The following is a 14,353-nucleotide window of genomic DNA, read 5'->3' on the forward strand; positions in this document are numbered from 1 at the left end:
TATATTTTGTCACCATCAGCAGTTGAACTAAAGTAGGAACGGCTCCATTCTGTTACGGGTTAAATTATGTTCTGTGCTGATCTAGTGGTGATGTATAAATTGCAGCCCTTCCTTTTTTTCGAAGGCTTCTAAAATAGGTTTTCAGAACTGATGCCGGATTTTTGCTCCTGCATGTGTGGTGACTCTGGATTTTTCCCCTGTGGAGGAGCATCCTTTGCAGCATTCCCCCTTCTGAGGAATCACTTAGACACTTCCAGCTGGTGGCAGGGGATACAGCCATAATACAGCTTCCTCTGTCCCGGCTGTCTTCCACACTACGGGAACTGCATTACGATGGCTGCACTCTCTTGGAAAGGCTCAGGTGGAGGAAGGTGGAGGATGCAGCCTGGACACCGTTGTTTTGGTTTTTAAAAGCTTCAGCTTCTCCAGCATCTTTGTATTTCGAATGTCTTCCTGCCTCTAGTCAAAGCCTTCTCCCCAGTGCTTGGAATGCTGCTGCAAGCCTGATTAAAGGTGCCCGAGGATATCACCTTTTACACGGAAGCCCTGTGTGCTTGAGAGGATCTTTATTCAATGCATTATGGCTCATGCAGCCTCACAGTTAAAGAAAACCAGGGATTTAGAAATCAATGCTGAAGAAGAGCCTGAGAAAAAAAGGAAACACCGCAAACGGTCCCGGGATCGTAAGAAAAAGGTAGCTATGTATGAAACCCACAGTGTGTATCTTGCCTGGATTCTTTTTGTTTCAGTCTCCCCCTGGCATCTGTTAGAAGCATTGAGGGCTATTTTTACATGCCGGGCAGCGTGTAAACTGGGTCTGTAAATTGGGAACAGGTGAAGAAACCCTAGGACAGACCCTGGCCACAGGATGGGCCAGGGGAGGCTTTCTGCTGTGGGGTGAATGCAGGGCTATGCGGAAGGTGCGCTTTACTTTACATGGGCACGGGCATGTTTCCGCAACACGGGAAGGTGTTGCCGGGGAGTTAAAAGTAGTTTCTTCATAGCCTGATCAAGGTTAAATGGCCTGCCGTGACTTAGGTGTGAGGGAGAGGCCAGAGAGCCAGGCTTTGTACTTCTTAGAGGTCTGTCCCTTGGAAAAGGAGCTTTTGTGCTGGAACTGTGTCACATGTGTGCCTTTCTCAGGCAGCTCTGCGACCTTAAAGACGTAGCAGAAAAGTCATTTCCTGCTCTGCTTTTTTTTTTTTTCTCTTTCTTTTCTTTCACCTCTTATTTTTTTATAAGCTGCTTTTGGTCAGGTTGTGAGGTGGAAATAAGCTGCTAGAAATAACTTTCCTTTGTTAAATAAAGCCCAAATGACTGAGATTTGTTTTCTCCTGCTGGTGGGAGAGTGATTATCCTGAATGCAGGAATTCCTGTGCCCTGCAACCTTCAGCAGTGATTGCCAAGCCTGGGCATGGATGGTCTCCTGCTGATATTCCAGGGCAGGGGGAAAAATAGGAGAAATATTCTGGGTCAGGGGTGTTTTATTACTGCCTGACCATATTTATGGAGTACCTCTTGGCTTTGCCCTTATACATAAGTCCTAAATACTGACCCAGGAGACAGACCCTAAAGCACTTTGCCTCTTTGGCAATTAATAAAAATTGACTAAAACTCTGTGATCTGAATGTGGAAGTCAGGTCATAAAGCATTTTTATGTGCCTTTGTGAGAATTCCCAAGGGAAGATAATCTGCTCTAAGTCCTGGTGCATGTCCTTTCTAAACGATAGGCAGATTTCATCTATCCTGTGTGCCCCTCTTCAGGAGTGACCATGAATATTTTTGGTATCTTTGCCATTTTCTTCAGAGTAGAGATCCATAGGAGACTCTCAGCCTCTTTTACGTAGCAGGCTCCAGGAGCTAGAGGGCTGCAGTTGTTTTGCTGCAAGATGTTAAATATAGATAGTTCCTACTTCAGTATTCTTGTAAATAAACTTCTTGACTTAGATTTCCATGACAGGACAAACTTAGGTTAAGAGATTCTTATGCAGGCATATTTCAAAGTATTGTACAGCAGAGTTGTTATGAAATTGTTGTGTTTTACTAGATGCCGGTCTGATTTTATTGTGTTAGGTTTGTCTGTGGGTAAGTCACTATCGATGCCCCCTCTCCACCCACTTCTCTACCCACCCCTAACATAAACTAGCTTCTAAGCAACACAGGGAAAGGTACTTATATTTGCATGAAGCTATAGTGGCATCATCCCTGTCCACACTGTGCATGAGAGTGGCCAGGCTGGCCAGGCCTATGGACAGCAGTGTCCTGTAGCAGCAGTGACAGACCTGCTCCTTTGTGCCGGGGCCCCTGTTTGTCTTGGAAGCAAAATAGGGAAGGCATGAGGTAGAGAGAGTTCCTGGACTCATTGGTCTGAAGCAAATGCTCTGTGGACCCAAATGCTTTGTTATGAGTACAACAGAGTGTGGCCAATGTAAGTCTCTTAGCAACCAGAAGGGAACATGGAGAAATATCAATATCACTATTGTAAATGTGCAAGAGGATTTAAATGTTTTGTTCTCAGGACGCTCACAGAGGACATCCAACAAAGTGGCTCATGGATAACACGTTCCTGGCTGTTTTCCTGGCTCAGGCACGGCATAGTAGGTAGACAGATTTCCTAACAAACACTCAGGGTGTTACAGGAAATACAGGACTTATAGTCAAATTACTTCCTGGACTACTTGTAATGCCCAGAGTTAAGATTAAATGATCTTGAAGACACACTCTAGATTTCTTTTGGTGGTAGAGCGTATACAAAGTGAGCTGAGTTGACTTTTGAGTTTCTTTTCCATCCCCTTTTCCTAAGACCTAATGAAGGCCTACAGGTTACTCTCTTCCATATTATAGATTCCATGTCAATTGGAAAAGCTGCATTTAAATACTTTATAGATTATTATGAGGATAGTTTTTCTTATTCCTGTGCAGAGATATCCTCTTAGATCTCTTAATTAATTAAAGTCATGAATATACTCACATAACACCACAAAATAGAAAAGTTTAGGGAACATCTTCTTAAAGAGTATCTGATTTACTCAGTAAGGGATTTGGTCCTTGGCAGTCCTGCAGTTCAGGTTTGACCAAGCCCAAGCTGAATCTTTCTTGAGTCGGTCTTATGACACAGCATCATAAGGTATGGGATATCACCCAAAGTCCTCATCTAATCATAAATACAAGGTGGCCATAAAATTCACGTGCAATTTTGAATCGCACACTACACTATTTTAAATGGCACAGGAACTTTATGGCCACCCTGTATATATGTAGACTTAGTAATGGATTCACATTTTATCAAGTTTTTTAAAACCCATTGAATTATATATTTAGTCTCTTTTGGATATATTTGTCAGGAACAAGTGATTACCATCAAAAAAAGAAAGTAGAAAACGTCTAGGAAGTTATAATTAGTTGAATTTTTTTTTTTCAGTTTTTGGCCAGGCCTGGGTTTGAACCTGCCTCCTTTGAGCCACAGGCGCCACCCAGTTAGTTTAATTTTAATAAAGCTCCCCTTCCCACAGTGTCCCATTGCCCTTTTTTTTTTTTTTTCCCCTCTCTCACTTCTCTGCTGATAGGCTGCTCAGGTTGGCAGCCAGTGGGAGGCAGGCCAAAGGTGGGCAGAGTGCCTTTGGGCAGGTAAATACTGGATCTTTGCCCCAACTGAGCAACTTGCAGAAAAGAGCTCTTTATACCTCTTGCTCTCAGCAAGGTGCCTGGTCCACGAGTGCATGGCTCATCCTGCAACCAAACCAGGAGGGTTGGAAGTCACAGACTCTCTTCCTGTGGTGCAGGCTGCAGTCCCTGTACATCCTTGTTGCCACTGGCGTCTGGTGCTGTTACCTGCATGATTACCCTCTCCTGGTGTGAACTATAAAATACATTTCAGTAGTGAGGGCTCTAAGGAGAAGGGACGCTTAAATGATGCCAGTTTGTTCAATAAAAAAGAATTGTTTTTCTTTTTGGTTTCTGTTTTTAGTATATGAATGGATGCACATATATATATTTACCATGTCCTGTCACAAAAACTTTGAGGTAACCCAAGGAATCTTATGCTTAAAAAGGAGACATTATGGAGTTCATCCCCCTCTTTTCCTCCGCCCACCCCATGATCCAGGCATGGGATGCTGATGTGTATAGACACATACACATATAGACATAGACATATATATGCCTGACACAGTGCTAGATACTGGGATAAAGTAGCAAATATATTAACATGTCTTCTGATTATTGATGTCAAACTTACCTACATTTATCCCGTGGCAGAGCAGAAGTGAATATTCATTGCTGCATTTTTGTTGCTTCCGTTCAGCAAACATCTATTGAGTGACTTTTGTGCATTAGACAGTGCATCAGATGTCGGAGAGAAGGGAAAACAAGGCCTACTGACCACAGAACAGTATCTCCCAGCAGAGGCGGGGAGAAACTTAAAAGCACCATGAATTGCCCTACATAAAGTAAACAAAGGGAGTCACAGGAGCCCACAGAAGGACCCCACAGTTGACAGGATGAGCCCAGAAAAGGCTCTACCTTAGTAAAGCTGAGCCTTGAGAGAGGAGTCAGCAGGGCAGACAGGACAGGCATCCCAGGCCCCAAGTGATGGGAGTAGGGGAGCCTCCTGGGTGTGTGGAAACAAACAGTATTTTGGAATGCCTGGAGTGATGGGGGCCTGAGTGGGGGTGGGGGCAGGAAAAACAGGCAGAAGCTAGAGCACAAAGACCTTTGTGTGCCATCCTACGGGCTTTGGAAATCATCCAGCTCAAAGGAAGGCCAGACCTTCATGGTGGCGCAGGGAGAGCGAGCATGAATAGCTTTATGCAGAGCCCCCGCCCAAGCATCTGTATTGTAGCAGCAGGGAGAGCAGTCAGGAAGCCTGATGGTAATCCAGGCATGGGATGCTGAGAGCCTGAACCAGGACGGAGACTATGCCAGTGGCGAGGGGGTGGAGCACACCAGAGATATTTTGGGGAAGACTCAGTAGAACTTGGCGGTGGATGTAGGTAGGATGTGAGAGAGAGAGATCAGATTCTAGGGTAACTGCCAAGTTCCTGGCTTGAAGGAGAAGAGGAGGAATTAAACGTCCTCGATTCATGTCTTTTCTCTCAAGACAATAATTGACCACTTCTTATGCACCGTATAGAGTGTAATGCTACTTTATAGGTGGTGGCCCATTTAATCTCCACAATAACCCTACAAAGAAAGTATTTTATTAACCCCATTTTGCAGGTAAGGAAACTGAGGGATGAACCTTTTCACGGGTTGCCCAAAGTTCTCACACCAGGCAGTGACAGAGCTAGGATTCTAGTCTGGGCAAAGCCTCTAGCTTGTGCTCTTAACCAATATACTCCACAGCCTATGTTGGATATGGGATTAGTACTTACACAGCCATCCATCAGAGTGGGCCTGTTTCAGAAAATCTTTTAAATGATAAGCTATTTCTTAGACATATGAAACCTTAAATCTCAGGTCTGATGTCTCTAAGTAACCCATATTGTAGTGTGTCTGTTTATTTGCAATAGATTTTAATGTTTTGCCTTGAGTTTCTATTTTTAAAATATATATATATATTTTTTGGTTTGGAAGAAAGAAATGAAAATTACCAACATCCCAGTACTTGAAATTCTCAGATACATTGTGTAATGACAACATCACAGTCTGTTAGATGCTTGCTGTGTGTCAGGCGATGTGCAAAATCCCATGAGTTACTCTTTTTCATTTCCTCAGTTTTCCTGAGGCAGGCATCGTTTTCATCCCCATTTTCAGAGGGGAAACCAATGCTTTGAGAAAATACCTTGCCTGAGGTCATCCAGCTAGTAAGTGGTAGCTCTAGACTTAACCTTGGGTTAGGATGTTGGAATCTGTATTTAATCACTGGGCTTATTGTAATGAAACTCTAGCGCTCTCTTTCGAGCCAAAGCAATTCGCAGGTTTGAGGTTTCAGAAGACACGAACTGTGGGTTGTATCTTGTTGTAAACACTTGGTGCTTCCTGACGCTGGTTTTCCCCATGCCTGGTTACCATGATACCCATGACGTAAGAGGCCAGGCAGGGTGAGGTTTTATACTGCAGGAGCTGGACTTCTGTGGGAAAGGATTGCAGGGACCCTGACAAGATCAAGGGAACCTGCTCTGTTTCCTGCTCCATTGAGTACACGGACTCTGGGTCTCTAAGGACCCTGGTCTCTGTCGGCATAGTTGATAATTCTGTACTATAACTATGTGTTTATATCTCTGTCTTACCCAGGAGGATATGAGCTCCTTCAGGCTGTAGATGGTATCATAATTATCTACTATAAGCAAACTAGGGCTTGCTGTGTGGGTGGGTAGGTCGATGGATGATGAGAGGGAGTATGGGGTAATGATTAAGAGCGTGAACTGAGTTCAAATGCTGGCTCTGTCAATTAGCTGTGTGACCTTGGGAAGTTACTGAATGTCTCTGTGCCTCACCCTTTTCACCTGTAAAGTGGAGGTAGTAATAAAGCTAAGTGTGTGTAGCCATAGCGATGTGATGAGATTTTAATGAGTTAATATTAGAACAGCGGTTGGCACAAAGTGAGAGGCAGTTGGTAGTGGTTGTTGCTTCTGCTGTTCAGAATGTAGAGAGACATGAACAGAGAAGAGTAAGGGGGCTGCGGTGTGGGCACCAGAGTCAGCCAGTGTACTGAAGCATTAACCAAAGTTTGGGTGTGTTACGCAGCTCACCTCCCATCACAGAAATAGCTGGCCTTGGAATCAAGTTCTGTGTGGTTCCAAGTCGCTTGCTTTGGCCACCTAAATGGACAGACATGGTGAAAATTTCTATCAAGAGGAAAGTTATCACTTTTTTCTTTTCTTTGTTATTTCAGAATATTACAAGAAGAGCCATGTTTTGGTTACATAATTTACTTTTGTACGTTTTAAGTCAAAGTTGTAAGTGTGCCCTTGACCTAGAAGAAAATGATCACCTTTGAGTTATTAAAAGTTAAATTATTTAATAATTAGAATTTTAATAAATACATCATTTCGATTCAACTGCAAAATCTAGATTCCTTTAGAATTTTAATGAGTAAATTATTTAAATGTAATTGCTAAAATCTAGATTTCTTTAAGCCTTTATAATTGGTGTACTTGTGCATTGTAAATTTTTAAGCAGAATCCTGTGACAAAAAAAAAAGGAAGCTTTGGATTGTAATTGTTGACTAACATGTAGGTTACACGTTGAAGAATGTCTGAGTACAATGTTATGCTCTCAGTCACAGAATCCAAATTTTAGTCTAAAGAAATATTTGAAAATAAGCAGTGTTGCCCAAATTGGTGTCCTAGTTCATATAAATTAATAGTGTTGAAAGCAAAGCAGTTGGAAATCCAGCCTGAATCTTTTACCTAAAAGATGAGATTTCATTCTGGTGCTTGCCCCAGATTATAATATCATGGACCCAAACTGGCATCATGAAAGGGGGTGATTCATTATTGTCAAATGTCTATAAAACATGTAGATTTCAATTTAGGTTTCATTGATTCTATTAAATTATTTATCAGTCATGGGTGCTTTTCTGACTAATTAGGATCATATCGTCAGTTCTGTTTGAACTTAAATTAAGCCCATTAGAGTGGGTAGGACAGAAACTACCATTCTTATCTGCCAGGTCTGTAGCTTGCCTTTGGCAGAGCAAAAGTCGGTGCTGTCTTAGGAGAAGGATATACTGTCGGCATGATAAAGAATAGGAAGGTAAGGCCGGGTGTGGTGGCTCATGCCTATAATTCTAGCACTCTGGGAGGCCAAGGTGGCTGGATTGCCTGAGCTCAGGACTTCAAACTAGCGTGAGCAAGATGAGACCCCATTTCTGAAAAATAATAGTAGCCAAGCATTGTGGCTAGCACCTGTAGTCCTAGCTACTTGGGAAGCTGAAGCAAGAGGATGGCTTTACCTCAAGAGATGGAGGTTGCTGTGAGCTATGATGCTAAGGCACTTTACCAAGGGCAACAAAGTGAGACTTTATCTCAAAAAAAAAAAAAAAAAAATAGGTAGAACTAGGCCATGGGAGGGTTGGAAGAAAGAAGGTTCATGATCTTCTAGGCACTGAAAGTTAATAACATTGAAACGTTTGTAATCTACATGTAGAAAACCTTTACAACCTTATAGTGTGGGATCTCAGATGTTAACTAAGTGACTGTGATCAGGAAGAAGGTGGAAGAGTAGAGGAAACGAGGCAGTGTTTTTATCAGCTTTGGCACATTGTAAGCACTCAGAAAATTATTTTCCAAATTGATTTGGTGAATGGATTTTACTAATAGACCACCATTCCCAAACAACCAGTTAAGTCCTGCAGTTAGGTCTTAGCAAACTTTTCCACAGCCTTCGGGGAATTAAATCTGTCATTTTGAGGAATACTCCCAAAGACTCATATGTTAACTACACTTTCCATTCATTAACACTATTATTAATTAGCTTCTCTCAGTAGTTAAATGATGGCTTACGTAGATATTAACGAAAGCTTAAGAATTATATGCACCAATAGAAGAAGTATCAAATAATTCTCTTAACAGATGACTTTTATTTTGCATTTGAGCATATGTGTATATGCTGAAATATTTATGGGGAAAAATATTGATCTGGGGTGAATGAATGAATCTCCTTCGCACAGTTTACATATTGTGGTTATCGAGAAGAAATAAGATGTTACTTACACCACCTATCTGCAAGGTATGATATGTATCATCCACTACCAACCAATTTATCACCCTATCTAAATAGAATGGCCACAATAGAGGAGGTATTACAGTTTCAGCATAGTTGGGGACAGAGGGAGGAAGGAATAAACTGACCAATGTAGACTAAGGGCCTTTCATACTTGGTTGCCGAACCCCAAGTGGCCCATCGGCTGCCTGCCTTCACCAGCACATTCTCTTCCACCTATATTCTCAGATGGCTACTTGCTACAGCCTGTAAGATTTTCAGTCACACACAGCAAGTTACTCTTTACCCAACCAAATCGGCCCACTTCTGTAACCGCCACCTAGAATGATCAGTGTTTATATACTCCTGGTCACCTTAAACCAAACAGAAAACGAAGCCTGAAACCTGGACATCTTTCCTGAGACATTTTCATTGTAGACTTTTTGTGATTTTTTTGTTGTTGTTTTACAAAGAACTATTCAGTGGAATACCCAACCACAAAAGCATATGAAACAGAATTTCACCTGCTCTTTTATTTAGTGAGCTATAATGTTATTGAGGAACTGCACTGGGCACTCTGTTGGGTGCTTTAAGTAGACGGCTGTATTAAATCCTTACAGTGTTGTTATCCCAATTTTCTGGAACAAGGAAGTTAGACTCTGAAAATGTATCAACAACTTGCCCCAGATTGCACCATTTTAAGTGTAGAGCTGGAATTCAAACCCAGGTGGCTCTGATCCCCAGCACTGTGTTTTTCCACCACTCTGGCCAGGCGTCCCCTCCAGCTTACCAGTAGAAGCATGATTTCCATGGGATACTCGACCCCATGACATGAATCTTTTCTGACCATTAAATATTTTCCCTAGAAAATCCCTAATATTATAAAATCTTTCCTGTGATTTCTCTCTTTTCCTTAAAGAATAGTGCAGAATGGGGCTTGGCAAGTAGACAGTGATATAACTAGATATAATAAATAAATTGACTTCAAATCACTGTCACTTCACATATTTACTAGAAATGCAACCTACCCTAATAGGACCATAACCATATTCACACGAAAGTAATGAAATGTACCAATAAATTCATTCCCAGAATGTTTATATTTTTGAACCTAAGAGCAAAATCATTTTGGGTCAGCTGATAGTTTTTGAAATGAGTCTATTCCCGCATTTGCCAGCACCTTCCATTTCATGTTTATCATCAAAAATGATCATCAAACATATCACCAAAATTCTGGAAGAAGTTGGCTTTGAATAACCTACTCAGGGCCTCAAGACAGACTGGCTTTTGGTGTTTAGTTTAGAAATTAAAGTGTAATTTTGTAGAATGGTAATAAATTAACACCAACATTAAAAAGCTAGTTCAGGGTGGTGCATGTGGCTCGAAGGAGTAGGGCACCGGCCCCATATACCAGAGGTGGTGGGTTCAAACCCAGCCCTGGCCAAAAAAAAAAACAAAAACCCAAAAAGCTACTTCAGCTGATAACATAGGTAAAATGTTAGAATTGAGTCACATGGGCCTTGCCAGATTCTTTCCTTAGTACCAAGATAGAAGAAATCCTCTAGGCCTTAGGAGGTGATTTTTTTTTTCCTTAGCCATGGGAACAATGAATGGAAAGTTAAATTTGAGGTTGGGGAGGACTTGACATAAATTAGAGTTCTCAAAAATGTTGACGATTCAAAAATAAGTGTGTTTAGGCTTTGCTGGTAAACCTCAGTTTGCATTGATAGGAAACCTATTCACAAAAGTTAAGTTCAATTTACAGTAAAGTAATTGGCAGGTGCCAAAAGCAATTGTCTCACTTAGTGCTGGAATGAACCCTCTGAGTGAGGCGGCATTACTTGCATTCTGCTGCTGAGGAAGTTGAGGCTTAGCTATTGAACTGATCAGTAACAGCCAGCAAAAAGCAGAGCTCGAACTTGCGGCTGTTGGATAGTAACCCCCCCCCCCACCTTATTTGGCTATTCTTCCTTCAAAGTATTCACCAGTTATATAAGATCCTTGTGTTTGGAAGAGGCTTTTACAGGCAGTCCCCAAGTGACAGCCACCTAACTTATGTACAGCTGACATTTACCAACAGAGGCTATTACAGGTACTAGGTAAATGCACCTGTTTTAGTTACATACAAATTCATCCTAACAAACCTATAGACTCTATCTCCTTCATAACCTGGGGACTGCCTGTACTGTCATTTCCATTATTTTATATTCTGTAGACGAGTGATTTTTATATCGTTTTTATGCCTTTCTCCTCATGACCAAAGTTATTGTTCATTTGTTTTACGTAGTAAATACTAGCTAAAAAGTGCTTTTTAAACAATGGTGCATGACTGTTTTTATCTCCCAATATTTCATGGGGATGTTAAGTATTACTGCAGAACACAGAGCAATTTTGAATCAAGTACAAAAAGACCATAATTGATCTCAGCATTGTGCATTTACAATGTTCTAGGGAAGCAATGTTTGCAAATACCATAACCTTGAACAATGATTTTATTTCCTATTAGTAAACCCCTCCACATTTCCAGTCTTCTAAGTCTCTGCCACATGTATGCTATCTGGCTGGTCAGGGGTGAAAGAGACAGGACGTACTAGCAGGAACATGCTTCTGAGGTCACTGAATCCCCACCTTGTCCCCTGCTCCCTCCCTCTTCTATAAGGACCTCATGTCCTTCTGTGCAGTGGCGTGGCCATTGGCAACCTGATTCAACAACATGAGTATTTACTTAGCTCTGTCAACACTCAAAATACATTTGCCTGCCCTTAAGTAACAGGAAGATAACCATATTGATGCTTAAAAATGCTGCCTATAATTAATTTCTTTCCTTTGAAGCATGGCCATTGTTAACGATCCTGTTTTACTATGCTGCTTCAGCTGGAGTCGGTTCTTTGCCATCTAAAAATAAATGACTTTGTTATGCACATTTATTCCATCCACATTTATTCCAAACAGAATTAATATATTAGTACTGGGAATCCAGGCATATGAAATTCACACATTCACTTGTCTTCATTATTACAGAATTAGTGATCCTGCTATTGCTCCTCAAAGTCCAGCCTGTAATTCCTTTCAAAAGGTTTTGAATGGGCCCCATCTCAGCTGAAATTGGATCTATGGAGTGATGATGGTGAATACATTTAAAATATGTCTTCCCTGCTGATGGGGTCATGACCTGGCCGGCGTGAGCCTGGTCTTGATTTTCCCGTCGTGCCCCACGGCCAAGGTAACGTGTTTTCCTCTTGCTCCAGTGTGTGTGAGTCCAGATCCTGGTCTTCCTCTGCTCCCTCCGTGGAAAAGCCTTGTTGTAATTTGATTTTACATAACGTGTTTCAGTGGATTTTCCACAGGATAAGATTAAAATAATTATGTAGCCATCCATTTGGCATCTGATGGGCATTATGTTTTTATCTGCTTTCTGGTGGATTAGTGCGGATTCTGCTGTGGCACGGGGCGGGGAGTCGGCGCACGTTCACTGGGCATTCTCAGCTTTGACCTGCTTTCCTAGAGCTCCATTTCAGCTTTAGCGGAACCTAAATTATTAATACGGTCTGTGCTGCGCCTGCACACGGAGCTTAATCTGGCCTGTTTTTCTTTTTAAGTGCTACTGGGGATCTCGGAAATAATAAGGAAACTGATTTTTGTTGTTTCTGTGGAATGAAGGAGAGGCCTGGGGTGTGAGTTCTGGGGTCAGCCAGGCCCTGATCCTCTTCTCCTCTGTGGAGTCTGAAGTCAGTTACTTAAGATCTCTAAGCCTGGGCGTCCTCTTCCATAAATGACACCTACCGCAAAGAAACGTTATGAAGACTGGAGGAAATTGAACACTAAGCAGCCGGTGGCATGCAGCGATTCAGCAAATATTGATCCCTCCCACTGTCCCCATCCTTTCCTCTTTCTCTCGTCCACTTGGAATAAACAAGAGTTTGGGGTTCTCTATTTTGTTTTTGTTTGAGACAGAGTCTCACTCTGTCACCCTGGGTAGAGTGCCGTGACATTATAGCTCACAGCAATCTCAGACTCCTGGGCTCAAGTGAACCTCTTGCCTCATCCTCCCCAGTAGCTGGGACTACAGGTGCCTGCCACAACACCCAGCCACTCTTTCTGTTTTTAGTAGAGACGGGGTCTCCCTTTGTTGAGGCTGGTCTTTAACTCCTGAACTCAAGCAATCCACCCACCTCGGCCTCCCAGAGTGCTAGGATTACAGTTGATTACCATTGCACCCTGCCAAGAATTTATTTTATGCAAAGTGTATTTAGCAAGTATCATCAGTTAAGATGGGAAAGAGAAGTAAATTTGCGGCAGTGAATTAGAAGCAGAGGTACATAAATAAGCAAATGATAAATAAATATGTGGGAGATATATAGGGTGGCTGTAAAGTTAGATATACGACTACCCTGTATATTCCACAAAGAACAGGTAAGACCAGAGCCAAATTTCTATTAGGAAGAAGTGTGGTGTAGGAGGCTCAGGTCCTAGAGAGGTGCAGTGGCTTCCTGGGCATCACCTGGTATGCCTCTCCCTTCTTCCACAGAAGCACCCCAAACTATTCCAATGCAAGGTTTTCTGTTTGCCTGGTAGCTTGTCTACATTGAGTGATAAGCAAGTCATCTTTTTCCTGAATGGCCTTCCTGGGTTTACCTGTGAGTTCCCACTAAAGCTCTCCACTGGCGGTGGCTGCTTGACTGCCAGGGTAAAAACCACTTGAGGGAAATGAGGCAGCTGAAGTTCAGTTCTAGTGACCCTCATCTCTGCTGAGCAGTTTCCCAGGGACAATTGGAGGAAGGTAGGGAAACCAAGAACCCATAGCTTTTCTTGCTAAATATTAACTTGCAAAGCAGAGACGATTTCTACAAGAGCCTTTGACAGTGTTTAATACCCGTTGTGCCACTTGTACTCCTTGCTTGCTTGCTTGTAAAATACTAGAACACTCTACACAGTCTTCTAACTTAACCTTCTGTTACCAGGGAAGTAATAGATACTTGATGTAGAAATAACATTGAGCACAGGGGGACAAAGATGGCCTAGAGAAGAAAAATAGCCGTTAGTATTTCACAGTGGACTTTTTCAGGGTTTTCCCGTGCACCTGTACACTTGGGTTCTTCTTTCCACCCTTTCTACCTTCTTTCTTTTCCTTCCCTCTTCCCTTTTTCAGTGATACAGTGGTACCACTTGTTTTATAATTTCATTTTTTCCCCACTAAAAATACTATACTTCTAATATATATCCATTTCAATAAGTATATTTCCATGTTTTTTGTGGACCTATAGCATTCTACTTTGTACCAAAAGGTACCCAATAACCTCTTGTTTTGCTATATTTAGTTCATTTCAGTATTTACTATTACGATAAATGCCACAAGGCACGTAGGGTGATACCACTTCATCTTTTTCCTAAACCATGCTGTTCTCATTTTCTGATCTGATTTTCTGTGAGTCATTTTTTGGTTGTTTTTTTCCAAGTCCTCTATTCTCAGGCCAGAGCTGGCATTCATAACCTTTTTCCCCACAAAGCTGCTCGTTGACCTCAGCTGAATTTTGGCAGTTGGAATAACTCTACTCTACACCATTCCTGGAGCACGTTCTGCTTTCCCACTGCTGGTCTCGGGGTTGCTCTGTCTACAATCCTTCCTTCCCTCCTTCCCTTCTCTGCCTACAATCCTTCCTTCCCTCCTTCCCTTCTCTGCCTACAATCCTTCCTTCCCTCCTTCCCT

General features: G+C 42.1%; 1 protein-coding gene across 1 annotated transcript in view; it reads left to right on the top strand.

Annotated features, from left to right (window-relative positions):
- Positions 1-387: 387 nt before the first annotated feature.
- The window catches only part of ANK3 (ankyrin 3), a 327,889-nt gene continuing 313,923 nt past the window's right edge, over positions 388-14,353 (top strand). Inside the window, exon 1 of the mRNA XM_003783638.3 lies at positions 388-694. Coding sequence (XP_003783686.1) covers positions 581-694 — 114 coding nt within the window. The 5' untranslated portion in view covers positions 388-580. The remainder of the gene's footprint in view (positions 695-14,353) is intronic.

Source organism: Otolemur garnettii, unplaced genomic scaffold (assembly GCF_000181295.1).
Source record: "Otolemur garnettii isolate 467f Iridium unplaced genomic scaffold, OtoGar3 scaffold00008, whole genome shotgun sequence".
NCBI lineage: Eukaryota > Metazoa > Chordata > Mammalia > Primates > Galagidae > Otolemur > Otolemur garnettii.